The sequence below is a fragment of the Ailuropoda melanoleuca genome, chromosome 9, assembly GCF_002007445.2.
Source record: "Ailuropoda melanoleuca isolate Jingjing chromosome 9, ASM200744v2, whole genome shotgun sequence".
Taxonomy (NCBI): domain Eukaryota; kingdom Metazoa; phylum Chordata; class Mammalia; order Carnivora; family Ursidae; genus Ailuropoda; species Ailuropoda melanoleuca.
Window position 1 is genome coordinate 55,101,445 of NC_048226.1, and position 23,639 is coordinate 55,125,083.

The window sequence follows — 23,639 nt, forward strand, 5'->3', positions numbered from 1 at the left end:
ATCTGGGGAAAGAGGGAAAAAAAAGAAAGCTGGCGGCAGGAACACTGGAAAAGCATAATTGTCACAAATCATACTTGCCCTGTGGTTATCTCTTTTCATTTCTTTGAATCTCTTTTTCTTCCTTGGAAATCCAGTGTGATTTTACAGCTTATGACCTGAGCCAACTACAACCATGGCATTTCTGCTAAAAGCCCAAACCATTAAGACAAAAACAAGCTTGTCGTGATTACCAAGACAGGTCTGTTTGTGCATTTCCTTTCATTTTAACTGTGATAGGTAAAATTGAGTTCCTGATGGCAGACAGTGGGACTCGGAGATCAAATGGCTCAGGATGCTCGGCTACAACCTGTTCTTGCAAATATGTCTTAGCAGGCAGGACTAAACGAAAAATAAGCAGATTGGACAAGATAATTTAAGCAGCTACTAAGAAAAACAAAAATGATTTCTCTTTTGTCATGCATTTTTAAATTTCCAGAAGGCTATTAAATTATTGAAGTATTTCCTAAAGGTATAAAATACATGGGTGGAATCATCATTGTCAGCCACGTTAATAGCATATTTATTAATTGGTCCATGTGTCATATTTGGCACTCGGGGAGTTTAAAAAGAGAGAGGAGGAGGGCCTGGGTGGCTCAGTTGGCTGAGCGTCTGCCTTCAGCTCAAGTCATGATCTCGGGGTCCTCAGATCAAGCCGGACATCCGGCTCCTTGCTCTGTGGAAGCCTGCTTCTCTCTCTCCCTCTGCAGCTCCCCCTGCTTCTGCGATCTGGGTGTGTGTGTGTGTGTGTGTGTGTGTGTGTGTGTGTGTCAAATAAGTAAATAAAATCTTAAAAAAAAAAGAGCGAGAGAGAGGACATATATAAAAATCAAGATGAATTTATACATCTTTAATTAAATGTTCTCATCATCATGTTCATAAACTTTTGAAATGCTCTCTCAAACATCTGAGGAAAAAGAAAGTTATATATGCTAAAGCATTAAGATTATTAAACTTATTTAAATTAACAAATGTCTGATGAAATATGACACAATTGAAAAAAATCACTAACTTTTGATTCAGATAAACCTGCGTTTAAATATCAGCTCTATGAAAAATATTTAAAAATTCACTGACTTGGGGCGCCTAGGTGGCACAGCGGTTAAGCGTCTGCCTTCGGCTCAGAGCGTGATCCCGGAGTTGTGGGATCGAGCCCCACATCAGGCTCCTCTGCTATGAGCCTGCTTCTTCCTCTCCCTTCCCCCTGCTTGTGTTCCCTCTCTCGCTGGCTGTCTCTATCTCTGTCAAGTAAATAAATAAAATCTCTAAAAAAAAAAAAATTCACTGACTTATTACAGTGTGCTAGAAACTGTGCTATTCCCTTTTGCAGATGCAGTCTGCAAAGATTAAATACATTGTTCAATGTTGTTTTAAGCTAATTGTGTTCCTCCAGAATTCACCTGTTGAAGCCCTAACTCCCAGTTCCTCAGAACATGACTATATTGGGAGAGAGTCTTTAAAGAGGTGAGAAAGTTAAAATGAGGCCATATTGGTGGGCCCTGATCCAATATGACAGGTGTTCTTGTCAGAAGAGAAGATTAGGACTCAGACATTACAGAGGGACAGCTATGTGAGGAGACAGCAAGAAGGTACGATCTGCAAGGTAAACAAAGTGACCTCAGAAGAAACCAAAACTGTTGACACTTTGACCTTGAACTCCTACCTTCCAAAATTGTGAGGAAATAAATTTTTGTTCTTTAAGCCTCCTACTGTGTGGTATTCCATTATGGCTGCCCTAGGAAAGTAATACAAATGTCATACCAAGTGGCAAGCCAGGGCCCGGACTCAGAGCGCTTTACTCTCAAGCTCTGTCTCCTATCCACATCTGACCTATTTTGTATCTTCTCCTCTTCCCTTGACCTCTACAATTCTAGAATCCCTAGAACCAGCCTCTACTTCCTCTCTCTACACTCACTCCTGAAAAAGATCTCACCTTCTTAATATCTTTATTGCCATCAACATGCTCACAACTCCCAGACTTACTTCCCCAGTGAGCCCTCTCTTTGGGGCTGCACTCAGTAAGACAGCATTCAGGCACCCGTGAAAGTATTTCTTGATTGTCTCACAAGCATCCAAATGCTTTCTTATCCAAAACTGAACTCAAGATTTTCCTCTAGACCTCTTCCTCCCAATCTTTTCCCAGTTGAGAAAGGATAACACAGTCTGCCCAGTTTCTTAAACTGACTCAGTGATAAATTCAGTCGGGTCTGCCTCCAAAACANGATCTTTCCCCAGTTGAGAAAGGATAACACAGTCTGCCCAGTTTCTTAAACTGACTCAGTGATAAATTCAGTCGGGTCTGCCTCCAAAACATGTCCTGAATCTGTCTAGTCCTGTCCGTCTTGTCTGCAGTATTGCCTAAGACGCTATTATTTCTTGTCTGTGTGATGGCCGTAGCCCCGGACGAGTCTTCTTGCTTTGCTGAATCCATAGGGTTTTTCCTGACTTGCACCTTTGTGCTTTCTATTCCCTCGGTTCCTTTTCTCCCCTGGCTTTTGATCGGACCTTGCTCATCCTTCAAGCCTCCAGTTACATGTCACCTCCTCAGAGCGGCCAGCCCTGATTAATCTCTTTTAATAGTTCTCCTCTTCTGTTTCTCTCTGTCCCATTCATGTACTTCTAAGTATTTCCTGTTTAAAATGTTTTTCTTATTAGCTTTTTATCTGTCTCCACCGCTGTCAAAGAAAAAAAATGCAACATAAAGATTAAATAGGTAAGGAAAAGACTGTATTCAAGACTATCTAAATAGAGGACAGAGATTGAACTCAACTCTGCTGAAACAAAATGCTGGGGTGAGCTAGTGGCAATAGCAGGGAATGGATCAATTTGATTAGGTCATCTGTGTTTGCTAATTGGTGCTTAATCAAAGTTAGACATCTACTTTGCTTCTAAACCTAAGTGCCAAGTACAGTTCCTGACACACATGTCCTTAATCAAATTCTGATAAACGAGCACATGAATGACTATGCCATACTAGAATACTTAACCTGTGTTATGTAGGGTATTTAATATTTCTAGGCCTCAGCGTCCTATAAATTGGAACAATACTCTACATCTTATAGGTTCTTGTTAAGACTATATAATATGTTCTTTCAATTCTCCTGACATAAGAATAGTTACAAACTAAAGGACTGTTAAATTGATCAATTGGGGAATATAAAATTACTTGCTTGTCATACGGTGGTTCTTCAAAAAGTTAAACATAAAAGTACTTTATGATCCAGCAAGTCCGCTTCTAGGTAGATACCCCAAAGAGAAGAAGGCAGGGACTCTATACTTGCACACCGGTGTTCATACTATCACTACTCACAGCAGCCAAGAGGTGGAAAAAACTCAAATGTCTATCAATAGAGGAATAAACAAAAAGCGAAGTGTACATATGTACAGTATTATATTTTTCAGTCATAAAAAGGAATGCAATTCTCATGCATGGTACAGTATGGATAAACATCGAAAATGTTATGCTAACTGAAATAAGCCAGGCTAAGAGGGACAAATATTGTATGATTCCACTTCTATGCGGTATCTAGAAGAGGCAAACTCAGAAAGTACCAGGAGCTGAGGGGGAGCAGGGGATGGAGAGTTACTGTTTAATGGGTATGGGATTTCTGTGTGGGGTAATGAAAAATGCTGGAAATGGATATTGGTGATCTTTAAACAACAATGTAAATATACTTAATGCCGCTGAGTTGTATACTTAAAAGGGTTAGAATGGTAAATTTTGTTATGTGTGTTTCATACCAATAAAAAATTAGTGAATACACATTAAAAATAATGATTCCCCTGTAGTATAGATATTTCCTTTATTATGAGTAAACTTCTTGCAGGCTGGGGAGGGTTGCACAGTGCCATGGAAAACTGCCCCAGACATGGATTCAGAAGATTTTTTTTCTCCCTTCTCAGCTCTATCACTTACTAGGGATAAAAATTTGAGCAAGTCACTTTTGTCCTTTGCACCTTAGTTTCTTCTAGTTACAGTATCCAACAGAGTTGCATTGTGTACTAAAATTAACGGAAACAATCCATATAAAGGGCTTTGTAAATTCCAAGAATTATATAAGTAGACGGGAGCAGTTTTTACTATATATTCCTTTTAGAAGCTTAATCTTTTCACTAAAATGTGCTTATTATTGCTATTTAAGTACCCTAAAATATTAAATTATTGTTGCTAAGATTCAGCCACGGTGGATTTTTTTTCTCTGGGTATTAAATTATAAATTTTTAGAATGAAAAAGAATGCTGAATTTCTAAGGAAACCACATATCTGTTTAGCATTCTTATAGCAAATGGGTCATTAAGACTTTCCTTTCCATGCCTTTAGTTCATTGTGTAGCCTCACTGTACATACCTTAGGAAGAAAGGATAAAATGGTCTTCATTCATACGCAATTACAAGTATTAAAAAATTTTATTTTGCTACTGCCTCTCATCTTCCATTCCAAGCCATACAAACCATTATCAGTCTTTGCATTGTCAGTCCTATGGTAGTTTAACATGGTACTATATCCAATTGGACATTATTTTGTAAAACTCTTTGGATACATAATTGAAAAATAAATATTTAAAAAATAACATAAGTTTCTTGTTATAACCTCACAATTTAATACCAAAATTAGTGTGGTTGAACAAATGTTAACTCATTTTTTGTTTCCTCCTTAGTGGTTATGTCTTTGACTATGATTACTACAGAGAAGATTTCTACAATCGGTACGTAAATTTTTCATTCTTGTTTCCCTTTGATTTAAATTCTTTAAACTGTTTTGTAGATTTCATTCCTAAGTATTCTTGACTGATGTTTAAACTAAAGGAAATTCTTTACTAAGTCCCAAAAAATATAATATAGACAGATTTTCTTATTTTCATTGTGCTTACTGAAGCATAGTACATCTTGGACTTTTAGGACTTCTGAGGTTCTCAAGGCAAAAGTTCAGTTATGGAATATTTGAATAACATTGTAAAAATGTAATGAACCGATATTGTTTTCTATGTCTTAAGAGTCTTCAAGACTGAGATTTTGTAAACTCGGAAAATGACTCCAGCCTTCCAAAATACAGCTGTTTTCAATATAACACATTGCAATGTTAGTTGGTTAGATTGGTTAGATTCTGCAAAAATTACGGGCAGTTTTGCTTTGCATAATAGTATTGGATCATAAAGGAAACCATACAAAATGATGTTAATAATCTGTGGAAAAAATAGAATTTTCCATCACTTCTAAAAATGTTTGTAAAAACATTGAAAACTCTCTTACTATTGGTATAAATAATAGGGAAATACAGTAAAATCGTTTTAAGTACACTATGATTTAAAACGGTAAGAATATCGAGAATTAGCCTGTTTTAGTTCTTTGTAAAAAGACCTATCCAAAAGCAGTTTGAGCAGGGCTTGCCTTCTTGTACAACTTACAGTACAGAGCTAGCACCCCTCTTGTGCCTCAGTGAGGTGTCAGACTCCTTTCTAAGGCTGGACCAGCTTCAACAGTTTGCCAGCATTGTGAATGGTCTCAGAGGGGTCTTCAGTGTGTGCCCTTTTGCCAATGTCACTTCTTTTTTTTATCACTTCACAGCTGTTTTCCTCATTTATGTCAATATGTTTGCTTTTCCGAAGTTCCTCTGGTTCGATACCTAGAGTCTCTCCGGTAGAAGTGTCAACAGTCCTCAGTCAGCAGTCTCTCCTACAGTTCCGTCCCATTTAATTTTATTTCACTTCCAGTGTTACCCCTCTTCTCCTCCTTGCTGCACTTTCATCTTTGTTGACCAATTTCCTCTTTTGATTATCCATTTTTGTCAAGGGCCACGTGGTTTTATCACTGGCAGCAAGGAGACAATACGAGTACACAGTTACCGTCTGCGTGTGTGCTGAATTACAGATGCACGACAACCAGACAGACTTTGAATGAACTGATGGGACCGATAACTGATCCTGATTTGCCTCTGGTATTTGCACAGTGCTTTGTGGACTGAAAAACTAGCAGCAAAGTTTGGACTTTATGAAATTACCCACAGTTAATATATTGTGGCAACTCAAATTTGATCTGTGCTGTGGGGAGACATGTTATTTAACTAAACATGGGTAATTGAAATTCTAAGATATGCAAATCAAGGGCCAACTGTACATAGATCGTTAGACCACACACACAAAAATGATGTAAATATCTTTTAAGCTTTTTAATTGTAAGTTCTCGTCAAACAAACAAAAACAAATCCCAAGGTATAAAAATGCAAACTTGGAAAAATAGCTCGTAATGGACATTTTAAATGGGGAAGAAACTTCATGATCCCTTGAAAGGGCCTGGTTCTGTTTGCTCCAGCCACGCGGCTCCTTTCTCAGCTCCACAAGAACACCATGTACCCTCCTCCCTCAGCACCCTCTTCTGAGCTGCTCCTTCTCCTCATTCCTCCCTCTGCCATCTAGTTAACTTGACTTCATCCCTCAAATCTCAGCATGAACACCACTCTCAGACGAAATTAGCTTCCTCTGTTCCCCTCTCTCAGCACCCAGCGTTGCTCCTTCATAGCACTTCTGCTTTTTACTGCTGTCTTTCTTTGTGATGATAGTATTTGATTCATGTCTGCCTCTCTTCCTCCATGAAGGCAGGGGAGATGCTCAGGTTTGCGTATTATTGTATCCTCAGGCAATATCATTAAGTCTCAAACATAGTGGATACTCAATTTGTGTTCTTAATTCATCTCCTTGGATTTAGAGAGACTTTGGTTTTCCCAAGGTCATACAGTAAATCCATGACAAAACTACAATTATAAACTATTCATTTAGATTCGATAACCAACTATGTCAGTATGCAAAACAGAAGGAGAGCAATATTAGTCTATGGAGTTAAATAAAAGGAGGCAGCCTTATGCAAAGGGAAATCAGACCACAACCATGCCTTCATCACCACTATGTGCAACTACGCAGTTAAGGAAGTTGTTCCACTAGGTATGCCTGTGTGATCAAGTATAAATTTTAAAAGATACTTTTCTCAAATCATTTTTATAATTTCTACAAAATACGGTATTTTATTGTAAATATTAAATAGTTTGTAGTATCTTGTCCCAAAAACCATCTGAAGATCTGGCAGCATAAAACAATACCATTTACTATTAAGAAAAGACAACATTTAAATAGTCTGCATACTATTTGAAAATCTTAGGTTTTGACAATTCTAAGGACTTTTTAAAAAACATTTTATTTATTTATTTATTTGACTCCATCCCAGAACCCTGGATCATGACCCGAGCTGAAGGCAGATGCTTAACTGACTGAGCCACTCAGTCTTAAATGTCTTAAAGACATTTTTTAATACAGCTTTTTTTTTCAGGATGCAAAACAATGTCCTAATTGCTATGAATAAAGTTTTCAATATGTATTCAGTATACATTGTCTTTTCAAAAGTATTCAACATTCATTGTCTTTTAGTCTGTCAATATGAAACTGTTTTGGCATTGCAGTCCCTTAGGTGTTTTCTCTCTTGTTATTTCCTTCTACATTTAAAGAATTTCTACCTAAAATGGAGTTTCTATATAAATTACAGCTCAATAAATTCATTAGGTAGGTAGGTAGGTAGATAGACAGATAGATAGATGATTGATAGATGATAGATAGATGATAGATAGATAGATGATAGATAGATAGATGATAGATATAGATAGATAGATGATAGATAGATGATAGATAGATAGATAGATGATAGATAGATAGATGATAGATAGATAGATAGATGATAGATAGATGATAGATGATAGATAGATAGATAGATAGATAGATGATAGATAGATAGATGATAGATCAATCTGTCCTATCTGCCAAAGAGCAAGAGCATTTATCAGCCAAAGAGTTATAGAGCTTACAGTTTTCAGATGATTCTTCACTACACAAAAAAGCTAACTCTGAACAATTCCCCAAATCATTTATTTGTCTTATATAAAACCTGTTTGGCTTATAAGGGTACAAAAGATCAGTATGGTTGTGTTGCTAACAAACTGTCTGAACAATCTGTTCTCTTATTAATTTATTTTCCATTTTTTGCACTTGGCTAAGAAAGATGTAAGTGCCCACCACTAGTGAATAGAGTCGGGAGTTCCCTATGAAAATAGATTGTCACAAAAGGGAAACAGAATGGAGAGGCTGGACGATATAAATAGCTTACAAAGTGCTAAGTTTTATCCACAGTAATTTCTTGTAAATTACACTGTGCTTGAATTTGTGGTTATTTTTTTTTCTCTTTTTACTAGTGGTGCAAACTTGGGCGAGTTATTTAATACCACAAAACATGTTGTCTCATCCATGAAGTGAGTAAGAAAATAATTCCTCCCTCATAGGATTGTTCTAAGGATTAAATAAAGTAACATATGAATAACGATCAGCATTGTGCCTGGTGTATCCTGGCATATTTTTGCTGCATAGTCAATGTTAGCTATCAATAACAGCTAACAGTAACCAGTAACAATGATGGTGAATGCATTTTTTATTACTAATATTCATACAGCATTGTTCCTATGACTGAGAAATAAACTGGTTGGCCAGTTGTTCCAAAATAGTGCATTGTGACACCTCTGGATTATTCTATTTTTACTGTTTTCCCTTCTGCTCCCAGGGCATGATAGCTTAGTCACTGCCATATATCCTTATCCTATGGCTAGCTGATTTCTGCCAGGTTTGAGAATTCTAATGTGATTGGGGATTTCAACCCTCAGATAGTTTCAGCTTAGAAAACCGCTTTACACAAAGTACCATCATACTGTCATTATTTTGATATGTTGGCCCAGCAGTAATTTTCTTAATGGCTAAGTTAATGTCTGTTCCTGGTTTCAGGGATCATGAAAAGTATCACTAAATAATAGACTTGAATGGTTATTCTAAATATTTTTTATATTACACAAAGCATTGTTTAATAATTTACAGCATTAAATGACATTTTCTTCTAAAAGGTCAAGTCTGACTCTAAATGAAGGACATTACATGTTATTAAAACTAAACATAAATATTTATATTCTTCCAAGTGAAGTAAAAGGAGATAAATACCTAAAATTATATTGAATGACCTCAGGGAATGTTTTCAATTTCTGAGATATTAGCAGTGTTAATCCAATCTTTTTTCAGTGGTATCAGGAACAGCACTGAGCAGCTTATAACCCCCAGTATAAGTAAACTTCTGTTAATAGAGAAAAAGAAATGCCAGAAGTGCTTTACCATATAGAAAACACATATGCATATTAAATGATGCAAAATGGGCGTTGTTCAACTCTGGCACAATTTTGACTTTGTGTAACTTAACAGAAGAGAAGCTACTAGAGTTGTAATTAATGAAAAAAACTCCACGTCAAGTTACAGTTGTTTTATCAATTACAGAGCACGGCATATATTAATGAATATTGGAAAAACGTACTAGCAAGAGGCAATGTTTGTTTCATTATGCAAGTTTAAATTACCATCTAATAGAATAGTATTCCACTTAAAACATTTGGAAATAACGGTCTGGTACACTTGACAAAGGGCATATGATTTAGAGGCAGAGGACATGAGTTTCAGGCCTAGCCATGCATGTGCCGACTGGTTAACCTTGGGCAAGTCACTTCATCCTTTTATTTTTTTTCTTCATGGGCAAAATGACCTAACAATACCCACACTACAGAATTATAAGCAATACATAAGAGAATCATTTTACTGATTTATAACACCAAAACTGCTCTTTGAATGTATTAACTTCTTCATCACCCAAAGCTATATACAAAATATAGCAGATAGCAAAGCTGTGCAAAATGTAAAGATTATATTAAGGTCAAAAAATTGCAGAAAAGATCATTCAGGATTTTGATCAGCTTGCCTTTAAAAGCATGTTCAAGAAATATCTGCACAAGGGGCGCCTGGGTGGCACAGCGGTTAAGCGCATCTGCCTTCGGCTCAGGGCGTGATCCCGGCGTTCTGGGATCAAGCCCCACATCAGGCTCCTCTGCAATGAGCCTGCTTCTTCCTCTCCCACTCCCCCTGCTTGTGTTCCCTCTCTCTCTGGCTGTCTCTATCTCTGTCAAATAAATAAATAAAATCTTTAAAAAAAAAAAAAAGAAATATCTGCACAAGATCCAAGAAGACAACTTCACCAAAAATCTTAGAAAATTTTAATAACAAAAAACAATAGTAAATTATTCATTTACTGGTCTCCAGTTAAGTGTGCCTTTGAAATCTTCTAATTCAGTTGAAACCAAAAGTTACTTGAAGTCAGGGTGGAAATAGACAGATTTTATGAATTTTGAGTAATTCAAGAAGTATAGAAAACAGAATGAGCAGGCTATAAGAATCATTCATGCGGATTTCAAATATATCCCTTCTTAAAAATGAAGTTCAGCATGCTGAAGAGAAGGGTTCAAGGCTGAATCAAGACACAGAGGAAGATCTCTGATCCTTTAATTACTGATCTTCACATATTCTGCAAAGCCCCAGCGAGGTGAACTTGTTCTCAGGTTTGGGCTGTAGGCAGCCTAGTTTTCTAGCCCTTAGTCCAGACAATATGTTTTGTTAGCATTAAGCACATGGTGACTATAACCTTTGATTCATAAGTAAGGAAAGCGAAGAGCTCTTTTCATGAGGGAAATTTAGAAAAAAAAAAACCAGGTAATTACCAATTCTTGAAATCTATTTATCTAAATAATTTATCTAAAAATAAAATTCAGTGCTCAGTGACAAAATAGTATGCAAATATTACATTAAGAATTTTTTAATTTTAAAATCACATTAGTTGACAGTGAAAAATAGGTATTACGTCAAAGTCAATCAGGTAATGATTATTAGAATATGGTATATCTGCTTGAGAAAATGCACCACAGCAATTAAAATAAACATTAGGAAGACCAGTTAGCAGGCTTGAGAAATGTTTTTAATATAAACCAGGGAGAATTAGCCAGAATACATGACTATGCATATATTATGTTCTCAACTATGTGAAAAATATGGATAGTTGTGGAAAAAAGATTAGAAAATGATAGCTTTTATTTTATTTATTTATTTATTTATTTATTGAGAGGGAGAGAAAGAATCTTAGGCAGGCTCCATTCCCAGTGTGGAGCTTGACATGGGGCTTGATCTTACAACACTGAGATTATGATCTGAGCCAAAATCAAAAGTCAGATGCTTAACTGACTGAGCCACCCACGTGCTCTGTATTGTAGTTGTTTTAGAATATGAGATTGGAGTTATGTTTTTTCATGTATTTTTTCAAAAATGTTGCTTTATTATTATTAAGCATAATACTAACAAGCTTTTACTAAAGCAAGCACTCAAAATTATATTCATTTTATATGTCAATATGCCATTAAATTGCCTTTGTCTAAAACACAGCTAATTTTTTGGGGCGCCTGGGTAGCGCAGTCGTTAAGCTTCTGCCTTTTGCTCAGGGCGTGATCCTGGTGTTCCGGGATCGAGTCCCACATCGGGCTCCTCTGCTATGAGCCTGCTTCTTCCTCTCCCACTCCCCTGCTGTGTTCCCTCTCTCGCTGGCTGTCTCTCTGTCACATAAATAAATAAAATTCTTTAAAAAAATAATAAAAATAAAAAATAAAACACAGCCAATTTTTAATAGCCACTATCCATATTCTTCTTAGAGACAAGCTATATTTATTTTTATCAGGTACATAAATATTATTTACCAGATTTTACCTTTAGCTAGGTAATAAAACTACATATCTCAGCTATTATTAAAGCAAACAGAATTCCAGACAAGAAATGAGCTCTTGAAAAGTAGAAATGTTTTTTAAATAAAGCAAATTAAATTCTCAGATTTCTTTAATGGGTTGTTTTAGTAAAATCTAGTTACATTTACTTTATTTACTGCTTGAGAGTAGGTCTTTAGTGTTCTTATTTTAAAATAGGCCTGAAGAAGGAAAATTTGTGTGTTTGGCTTCCTTATAAATCATAATCTATTTGACCAATAAATATTAGGAGGAAAACAATATTCTACACATACTAGGGAAAATGAAGAATCGTTAAAGAAAAGGAGAAGGAATGTAATTCTAAGAGTGGAAGGAACCAAAAAATAAGAAGAAGGAAGAAATTTAAAGCTTTTAACTCACCTTTGGGATTTGGATTCCATTTAATTCTATTGCATTGCAATCTTTGTTGCCAGTCTATAATTTCCTTTGTCTCAACAATTTTGCTGATCTAATACCTCATAAATGTAAAATTTCTTAGATTTTCTATAAACAGAATTCTGATGAGAAAGTCAATGGTTGTGTCTACCTTCATGCGTTACCTCTCACCTACTTCCTCCTGCATTTAGAAGAACCCTACATCTTTTTTCTTTTTAAAGATTTTATTTATTTATTAGACAGAGAGACAGCCAGTGAGAGAGGGAACACAAGCAGGGGGAGTGGGAGAGGAAGAAGCAGGCTCCCAGCGGAGAAGCCTGATGCAGAGCTCGATCCCATAACGCTGGGATCACGCCCTGAGCCGAAGGCAGACGTTTAATGACTGAGCCACCCAGGCGCCCCAGAAGAACCCTACATCTTATCCTGAATCCCAGAAAATTTGCCCCCACTTCCCATCCTTATCTTGTTATGTTTTCGTGCTTTAGGACAATACCCAGTCTTCGCTCCTTTTATTTCTTGTAAACTCAAGTGTAACCAATGAAAAATAAGAAACTCCTCAACTCCATTAAATTTTGTAAAATTCAAAATTATGCTGTCATGTGAAGTGTCCATACCCTCCTTTAGTTGTTTTTTTTTTATAAATGACATATCTCTTTTTAAAATTTAAGTTCTGATATTGCACATCTTCCCATCAGAGTGGCAGAAAGAATTGGTAAAACCTTACCTGATTCCTTGATGAGAAAAGAGTCCTTGCCCTCTGAAGCAAATCACCAAAATATTCAGAGAACAAGGGCTACACTATAGGAATTGACAGGAAAGGACACGCATGACACAAACTGAGTATGTGACTACAATGTATGTCGCGTACTAAAAGTATGTCACAAATACAATGAGCGAATGCAGCTCTGTTTTCTCAACATACGATGAGGCCTGCCCGACACTGGAAGCTTTGTAATCCTTGGCTGGGGGAAGCAATAAGAAATAGTGAGAAACATTACACTTTCCTGTAAAATATTCTCGAATTGCGTTGTCACCGAAGTAGCGGAGAGTACGGTGGCTTTACTTGGCCTGCCTTTTCATTGGAGCTTTCCTCCATTATTGTATATTTTAGTTGTGCTTTAGAAGTGTTCTCAACCCAACTTATAGATTAGCTTAATTAACGAACCAGCTAAATTGCATTTTCATGGCCCGGGGAAATGGTCCCTCCAAAAGAGCTTGCCTTTCATCTGAAGCGGCAGCATCTACCCTGGAAGAGATGAGTCAATTGCCATATTTTTTCCCCTCGACAGCTCTGGGTGTTATAGCTCATAAAAAGGGCATTCGTATTTTAGTTCACTAGCTTAAGGTGCTGTGTGAATTCAACTTATAAATAAGTAATGGAGTCCTTGTTTTGTGATTGAAATGAGGGCCAGGTTTAGTTGACCCTGTTGAGTTTCCAGCCCCTAGTGGCATGGATGATATTCATAACCCTTTCCAGCTTCATCCTCCTACACTTTTTGAAGTAAACCGTAATGTGTTGACATCCATGACCTGTTCTTTGCTAGCAGTTCTTCAGTTCTAATGGACTTTGCTTATTCACAGAGGATGGCACCTCTCTTGAACTCTGTCTCATTTCATTTCTTTTCCTTTCCAGACATTTCTTAGTTTCTCCCCAGCATGCTTCCAAATAGTTTTTGAACACTTTAGCTCTCTAATGTAGGAGACAGGCCCAGTACTAAGTCCTGCTTTAAGCGTGGTTTATATGCTACTTTTTTACCCCCATAGTATCATAGTTTTGAATGTTTCTGAATGAATATTTGGAAGCCTGCCTATCTTAATTTTTATTATATTTAATATATTGTTTTCTTAAAGGGGATTCAGCTGTATGCGTAAATAAGATGTAATTTTTTTTATAAAATGACCTATTATAGAAACTGTTTTCTTCCTATTATAGAAATTCAGGGGCGCCTGGGTAGCGCAGTCGTTAAAGCGACTGCCTTCAGCTCAGGGCGTGATCCCGGCGTTCCGGGATCGAGTCCCACGTCAGGCTCCTCGGCTGGGAGCCTGCTTCTTCCTCTCCCTCTCCCCTGCTGTGTTCCCTCTCTCGCTGGCTGTCTCTCTGTCACATAAGTAAAAAAAAAAAAGAAATTCACTTCTAACTTTCATATTAGATTATTCTTATTGACTGTTTTAAAATAATTATGAGAATGTAATTCATATAATGATGTCACAATAAAATAGTATCAATGATCATTGTAAGTCAATAACACTATTCTCTTTAAAGTGGATAAGATAATAACACATCTGGTTCACTGGTAAATAGTTTTTTTAAAAAATGAGTGAGTAAATATATCCTTATAGTTTTTCTCTGACTTTTTATGCTTCTCAAATGTGCTAAGTATGCAAAAATGTGTTGTTTATGAGTACGCAGTATGAACAGTATGAAGCTTTTGAATCTATGAATTACATATTTATATAAATGAGTAAATATTCTCATACTTTTATTACTTTCATTGTTTAGTGGAAATGCATTGATTGTGGTGAATATCATTTTTCACTTTTTGGTAAAAGCGTCTAGAATTTTTATTGGTACTTTTTTTTGGTTAGAGAAATTTTCAATAGCTTATTATACAAATATCACTGGTCTCAATTAGCATGCCTAGCAAATGGTCAGAATAATAAAAAGATCCTGACACATATTTCCACTGGTACTCTAGTCAACAAAATCTTATTCTCTTGCTGGTGCCATTTTATTCAAACCCAGTCTCCCTTTTCCTACAGTCACAAGAGTCCTTTGTTACTTAAAAAGTCCTTAGAGACAGGTGTGGTACCATGTTGATTTGTCCCTCACAGCTGTTCTCGTTAATCTACACTGACTTCAAAATGATTTTCCTTACGAGCTGTTTCATGATGGAACAATAATTTGCTTTGCCTTGCTCTTGATTCTGCATGATCTTTTCCTCCTTTCAAACTGGTGCACTAATAAGTGTTGATGTGTAAGAGGAAGATTTCTATTCTAAGAAGGATAAATCTGTGAGACTGAGCGAAGAAATACACTTGGGAACAAGGTCATGATTTCAACAAATATTAGGGTACCATTGGAGCAAAGTTCCCTGTCCTCTCATACATTTTGGAGAGTCAGATTCTAATGTCCAGAGTGCAGAGACTGTATTAGAATCCTATTTCTGATGAATACCCGTGTGAGAACAACAATAACAAAAATGTTTATCGACGGTTTTTCCAAGGCCATTTTCTTAATCATTTCACACGTTTGACAGAACACTGAGGCATAAACCAACTCTCAGCCATGCTTGTGTTTTTGAAGGTTATTCGATTACCACGGGCGTGTGCCTCCACCTCCCCGTGCGGTAATTCCACTGAAGCGTCCCCGAGTGGCCGTCACAACGACTCGCAGGGGAAAAGGAGTCTTTTCCATGAAAGGGGGATCGAGATCTACCGTCAGTGGGTCATCTTCATCAGGCTCTAAATGTAAGTAATCTTCCTTATTTTATTTCTGTTTAAGAAGGGAGGGGTGACTTATCATTGCACTAATGCCTATATTCAATAAATTGATAATTATGGAGTTTCTGTTAGTTACAAAGTATGAGAGAAACGTAAAATGGCTAAGAAAGGGACTCAGCTTTGCCTATTATGTTGCAGTAGGGGAGACAGACGTGACTAACAAAAACCCAGGACCAATCTGAAAACTTTTATCAGAGCAAGTAACGTGCTTTAGGCCCACCTGGTTTGTAACATATTAAAGTTGTGAAATAGAACATGTTGCTTTTAGGGAAGAAAAAAAATCACTTCAAAAGAGAGTGCATATACTATCTTTTCAGGGAAATAGTATGCAAAATTAGTGCATGCTTTGAATATATGAGCACTGGAATAATTAGGATAGGCAAATGACATAATAGAGATGTTAAAAATGTAACTTCCCATACTATGCTAAATCATTATGGTTATGTGTCTGAAAGTATATGTTATGTCACAAAAAATAAAATAATAACATAATTTCACGTTAATTAGTGAAAAGTAGAGATATAAACTTTCTGACTAAACACACTGCTAAACTTTTATACAGAGGGATTCAGAAAAACTAATTTGTTATTAGAATATTATTCATAAGGACAAGATGGAAAAATTTCTTGCATTCCTTGAGATTACTTTGTAGCAGAGAAGAGACAGACAATAAGCAAACAAATTAGAATATGAAACATTACACTGTCGATCATCACTACATCAAAGAATAAATAAAGCAAAAGAGAAAGTTTCATAGGATGGTATATGGCTACCTCTCTCTGATGAAAGTGGCATTAGAACAGAGACTTGAGGGAAGTAAGGAAGTGAAAGAGTGAACCTGAAACTCTCAGGCCACAGCTTCTGACAGGGGGATGGTCGGTGCTGAGACCTTAGGTTAATAGTCAGGGAACAACAGGGAAACCAATGTGGCTGTAGCAGAGTAAGGGAGGGAAAATGTAGCTGGAAATAAGGTGAGAGAGGTAGAGAAAGGGCAAGTCCAGATTGGCAGGCCATTGTAGGGACTTTGTAGTTACTGTGCATGCCAGTCTTTTAAGACAAGTAAGGCAAATACTGTTATCCCGATTTTAAATTGATGAGTAAACACAGAGAAGGTCACATAGCCCAGACTAGAACCCATGTCTCTTCATTTTCATCCCCACATACTATCTACTATAGGACATTGCCTTTTACCTTAAGAAATACTAAGAAAGGACACCCGGGCAATATTTTGCTTTTACATGAGAATGTGCAAAAACAGTTACCAGATGCTTCTGGTAAATGACTCAAGTTTGGTTTGCTTGGAATTTGACTTAGCTAATAAAAGCTAAAGAACAAATTAAATTGATTTACAGTTCCCTGTGTACTTATTTATCCACTTATCTATCTATTTTGTGGACAAACATGAATTCCCTTTTTGAGTCTTAGTAATAAAAGAAAATTAGTTTCTGCAGCAATCTCTAAACAGAGTCTCTCTCAGATTATCATCAAAAGCAAAGAAAGTTCTTGAATTTGGTTCTTGCCATGAAAAATTGAACATTGAATTGCCTGCTAGTTTTATAGAGAGACCTTTTTGTCACGGTGATACTAACTTCATTTCCAATAGAAATATCTTAAGCATCTGTGGAGTCTTTGCCCTGTAGTCACTGTTAAAACAGTGTTTATCAATGGGAGCTCTATTGGCACTTTGACCATGGAAGTTCTACACCATGTAAGAATATTCTGAGCTTTGTAGAACTTTAGTGTTCTTGACCCCCAAACCCTAAATGCCAATAGCATTCCTCAGTTTTTGTAACAACTGTGTACCGTTATACATTTCTAAATCTTCCCTAAGGAGATAGCACCACCCTGGTTTAGAACCACTGGGTGATGGCCTTTCTTTGGTAAGTGCAACTGAGTAGGAACAGCCACGTGACTGTCATATACCCCACGGTTGCGGAGAGTAGGAATAGTTTCCAGAAGTTATTTGAAAGTAGATATCTTAACATTTAACTGGTCACATTGGTTTGGGCCTTTTTATTTTTGATTTCTAGTTTTCTTAGATTATGGAGAGAGAATAGGGATTATAAAAATCTTTTTTGGGGGCGCCTGGATGGCACAGCGGTTAGGCGTCTGCCTTCGGCTCAGGGCGTGATCCTGGCGTTATGGGATCGAGCCCCACATCAGGCTCCTCCACTGTGAGCCTGCTTCTTCCTCTCCTGCTCCCCCTGCTTCTGTTCCCTCTCTCGCTGGCTGTCTCTATCTCTGTCAAATAAATAAATAAAATCTTTAAAAAATAAAATAAAAATCTTTTTTGAGGATCTTATTAAGAGTTTCTTTTGATTCCATAATAATCAGATTTTCTAAATGAAAAATAGAACATATTTTCTGCTTTTCATATAGAACAGAGTGTGTTTTACCTTGTTGGTTTTATTATTCAGTCCACTCTCGATTTGCTGCTTTGTGGAAAATTATGTTAAATACTTAAAATCCTCTATAATGATAGTGACTTTATAAAGTTTTTCTTTTCTTGTGGTTTGGTTTTATGTCCCAGGTTGCTTGGATGGTTTTTAAATAGTGTTTTATATTAATAATAGGAGAAAGAATAATCACTAATACTTTTTTTGGTGTTTACTCTATGACAGCTATTGTTTCAACCATACATAAATACATATATTAATTCATTTTACAATATTAATTTTACATATATAAATTCATTTATTCCTTATAACTGCCTAATGAATGAACTATTATTATTCTCATTTTATAGATATGGAAAACAAGGCATAGAAAAGTTAAGTACTATCTCTAAAGTCACGGAGCCATTCAGTAACAGAGCCAGGAAGGTTCTAGAGCATCTGGTTCCATAACGTAGTCTCTTGAGTATGTGGCCTTTTCAATTCTGACTCTCTGGAACCTCTTGTAGAATTGTAACTTTCACGTTTATGTGATATTCCATTTACTATTTTTAGCTTTGAATTCCACTTTGTCCGATACTTTGATCCTTTACTGATAAGGCTTTCTTTTGACTCACATTTCCCTCCTGTATCCATTTATTTTTTGGTCTTTTTATGTGTATTCGTTTCCTAGGGCAGCTGTAATAAATTATTATAAACTGAATGGTTTAAAACCACAGATATTTGGAGGCTAGAAGTCTGAAATCAGAGTGTCGACAGAGCTGTGCTGTCTCTGGAAGTTCTAGAGGACAAATCTGTTCTGTTCCTTCCACTTAGTTTCTGGTGTGCTGGCAATCCTTGGCGTTCCTTGGTTTACAGATGCACCACTCCAGTCTCTGTCTCCACTGTCCTATGGCTTCCCCCACCCCGAGTCTTTGAGTCTTTGAGTCTGTGTCTCTTCTCTTCTTAAGCGGACACCAGTCATATCAGATTAGGGCTTACCCTAAATGACTTCATCTTGAATACATCGGCAGAGATCTATTTTCAAATAAGGTCACATTCACAGGTACTTCAACAAATCTTTTGGGGGAACATATTTCAACCCATAACCCTCTCACTTTATTTATTTATTTATTTATTTATTTATTTATTTAGAGAAGGATGGAGGGAGAGAGAGAGAGAAGGAAGGAGGGGCAGGGGGAGAGGGAGAGAGAGAATCTTAAGCAGACGCCACATCCAGCGTGGAGTGCAACGTGGGGCTCCATCTCACGACCCTGAGATCATGACCTGAGCTAAAATCAAGAGTCGGATGTTCAACTGACTGCACCACCCAGGTGCCCCACACTGCCACTTTATTTTTGTATATTTCCTAAAAACAACATATATCTGGATTTTGTTTTTGAAAGCAATATGAAATTCTTTGGTTTTTATAGGGAAATTTGATCCTTCTACATTTAATGATTAATATATTGGTAATTATATTCCTTCCATCCTTTTTTCAAGTATATAATTTATTATTTCCTCTTTTTTACCTTTCCTTATGCTTGCTTAATGAATTTTCTTTTAATTCGTATCTCTTCCATCACAACTGCCTTAATTTGGATATTCTACTAGGCTTCTCTATTTCCTTAATGGTTATATTAACATTAAATACTTTTAAATAAATCTATACTTACCAATTAATCTCTTAAAGTCAAAAAACAGCTATTCTAACTGCCATCCAAGACATGAACTTTTGAAAGCTTTTCATCACTTTCTCTACACCAACCACCTTACCTCTATACCCCTTACCCCACCAAATAGCTCAGGTTTTATACATAAACATTACAGTTTTAATTCCCAGCTTCTGTTACATGTTTATATATTATATATCTTTTCTTTTTCAAATATTCTGTACCTAGTACTTATTTGTCAACTCCCAGTGTCTGTCATCATTACTACCCATTAGGACTCAATATAAAATTTTATAAAATTCATTATTTATGTCTACTATTCTTTAATTCTTAGTTTTTAGGTTGCTTCTAAAATAATTTTCTTGGGTAAATTAATAACATAATTTCTGAATCTATACATATCCAAAAGTTTTTGTTTCCCTCGCATATGTATATTTTGAATTGATCTAGAATTTTTAAATTACGTTTCTTTTCCCCTTAATATTCTACATTCATTATTTCAGCATTTTTTATATTCCAGCATCTTATCACTTCTGGGGATTAACCCTTGGTAAATTGCAAATATCATAAGTAGAAAATGTATTTAATACACCTAACCTACTGAACATCATAGCTTAGCCTAGCCTACTTTAAATGTGCTCAGAACACATACATTCAGGTCCAGTTGGGCTAAATCATCTAACACAAGGCCTGTTTATAGTAAAGTGAATATCTCATGTAATTTAATGAATATCGTACTGAAAGTCAAAAGCAGAATGGCTGCATGGGTACAGAATGGTTAAGTGTATCGGTTGTTTACCCTCATGATCACATGGCCAGCTGGGAGCTATGGTTTACTGCCACCGTCCTTCATCAGGAGAGACTATAGTACCACATATCACTACCTCGGGAAAAGACCAAAATTCAAAATTCAAAGTACAGTTTCTACTGAATGTGTATAGCTTTTGCACCATCATAAAATCGAAAAATCATAAGTTGAACCATCATAAATCGTGTCTTTCCATTTAAAGGTCGCCATGGCATTTTTATTAACATTTCGAACATTGGTTTTGCATCCACAGTGTCCACCTATTCTAGCTGTTTGCCTCATCTCTCTCCTACAAAAAGCTGTGCTCCCTTGTTTGCTTTCTTATAGAACTCCTCAACTCCTCAAAACCACACATGAAGCTGTTTTTTTCTCATGGGCAGTGAGGGACTAAGAGCCAATAGAATTTTTCATAAAATTGACTGGTAGCTATCTTGGACCTCTCTTTTGACGTGTTGAGAAGGCCTTTTTGTTCTCAGGTGTAAATTGAGATAGGCTGTCTACACCCAACAATGCATCCTCCCTCAAGAAACACCTTTGGAGTCAATGGGACCCTCAGATTCTCCGAGGATTATATATTGCAAGGTGCAAGGTATAGTCCTTCTGTTCACTCTAAGAGAATTTACCGGAGCCCCTTCCTCCTCTCCCACCAACCCAGAGATCAGTAACATTCTTCTCTGCATTCTAGTAGAGGCAAGCAAGTTCTTTTCCAAACCACCTGTACACTTAGTACCCTCCACCACGTCCACATATACAGATGCTGTACTCCCATTCCTCTGCCTCCTTTCAGGAGACAGGAGGCCAGGTATATATGGATGTTCTCCCGGTTTCCATGTCAGCCCTAAGTTATTAATTTTATTTTAGAATTTAATTAATATTATTTTTTGGAAGTTTCTACCCCTCATAAATCTCCAAGTATTGAAAAATCTAATGACTTTTTTCCTTACATCAGAATAAATACTGAAAGGATTTACATCTAAAGTCAGTACTCGGAAATATAATCCAAACTAGCTTTATGGTTTGTTGCTAAACTATATGTAAGATAAGAATCTATTCTTTTTTTTTTAAGATTTCATTTATTTATTATTTGAGAGGGAGAGAGAGCACACACATTCACACATGAGCAGGGGGAGGAGCAGAGGGGGAGGGAGAAGAAGGGGGAAGAATCCCACTCAGGGCTGGGGGGGGCTCAACTTGGGTCTTCTAGGGGCTCAACAGAAGGCTTGCTCTCACAACCCTGAGATCATGGCCCGAGCGGAAACCAAGAGTCTGACTCTTAACTGGCTGAGCCACCCAGCTACCCTGATAAGAATCTATTCTTAAAACCAGTGATAGAATCAGTGGTTTAATTTGATCTTCTCTCCCTGGTTTTGTGTGACAGATGTGATAGTCTCCAGGGAAGACTAAGTGAAACTAGACTTCTTAATATAAACCAGAGATGTTTGGAAATAAATTGAGGGGTTTTTTTTTTCTAGTAGCAGTCATTTGGAAGTATACATTCCAGAGTATCTTTGTTTCTCAGGAAAGATGAGACTAAGTAATAAGTAGAAATATTAGATAACTTATGGAATGAAAATATTTTGTAAGGGGACCATCTAGGAAAATAATTATTTGAAACTTACCATGGATATATTAATTCTCAAGTTATGTTAATCTTAACAAAATTATTAGTATAGAAAGACAACAGAGAACAAATATTCTATATGTTTCGTTTCATATATTCTATACTTTTAGGGGCTCAATTCATCAAAATTATAGATTAGTGTTATTTTAGTGAAATATAAATCTAAACAATATTTATATATAATTCACTAGCAAGCAAAACTAGAATCACAATTGCACATTCTTTCCAGAATCATACAGGCAGACTATATTATACACACACACACACACACGTGTGTGTTATTATTTAATAGTACTTTTATAATTAGCCTGGTGCCTGGGAATAACAATAATTTTCAAATTTAAATCATAAATGAAAAATTCTAGTGAAATGTAAAATATACTATGTTAATATTGGCTTAAGTGAATGAATATTTACTGAGGTACATTGCTCTTTTATTAATAGTCGTCTCCTAGTATTTAATGACTTGGCAAGTACAGAAGAGGAAATTAATATTATAGCTTGGACAATTTGTCATTTCTTATTTCAGAATTTTAATATGACTAAATTCTGCTGTGGAAAAAAGCATACAAAGAAAAAATACATTAGCACTATAATTTGCCTAAGTTGAATGCTGATAAGTGTTGAAAATGGATTGCTCTTTTAAAAAATTAAATTACCACTAGGTATTTGTCCCTTTACAAATCAACTTGAACTAGAACTATGCAATTACCCCCCACACTTATGTGTGGTTTCACTTTCCACAGTTTGCTACCCATGGCCAACCAGGGTGCCAAAGCAGATGCTCATCCTTCTGACATATCACCAGAAGGTCAATAGTGGCCTAACGCTACCTCACAACATCTGCGTCTTTCCTTTCACTTCATCCCTCACATAGGCATTTTGTCATCTCACATCATCACAGGGAGGATGAGTGTAATATAATAAAATATTTTGAAAGAGAGAGACCACTTTCACATAACTTTATTAAAGAATATTGTTATAATTGTTCTATTTATTTGTTAACCTCTTTCTGTGCCTAGTTTACAAATTAAGCTTTATCAAAGGTATGTAAGTTTGTATAGGAAAAAACAAAGTATAATAAGGTTCAGTACTATCTGCAGTTTCAAGTATCTATTGGGGGTCTTGGAATGTACCCCCCAACTATTGTAGTCAATTTGTTCTGTCCCATGGAATCATAAGATAAACAAGATGTGATGTACGTAAGCATTTTGCAAAAGAGAAGACATGAATACTTATAAGCTTTGCTGTAGTTTCTTAGTGGAAAAATGAGTGCCCTCTGGAAAAAAATATTAAATCAATTTTAAAATAATTAATTTAAATTCTAATGTCTAACAAGAAAAATCATTTTTTTAAGTTTTTTTTTTTTAAAGAGAGAGAGTGCATGCACACGCAAGCAAGGGGGGAGGGGCAAAGGGAGAGGAAGTGAGAGAGGATCTTAAGCAAACTCCACACCCAGCGTGAAGCCCAGTTTGGGGCTCAGTCTCATGACCCTGAGATCATGACCTGAGCCAAAATCGAGTTGGCCACTTAACCGACTAAGTCACCCAGG

The 23,639-nt window shown here is 36.4% G+C and overlaps 1 protein-coding gene across 13 annotated transcripts in view; it reads left to right on the top strand.

Annotated features, from left to right (window-relative positions):
* RALYL (RALY RNA binding protein like) overlaps nt 1-23,639 on the top strand; it is a 711,504-nt gene that overhangs the window by 605,481 nt on the left and 82,384 nt on the right. For all 13 annotated transcript variants that reach the window (XM_019797149.2, XM_019797152.2, XM_034668250.1 and 10 more), the window contains 2 exons: nt 4,695-4,742; nt 15,417-15,580. In XM_019797149.2, the coding sequence (XP_019652708.1) occupies nt 4,695-4,742; nt 15,417-15,580 (212 nt within the window). The remainder of the gene's footprint in view (nt 1-4,694; nt 4,743-15,416; nt 15,581-23,639) is intronic.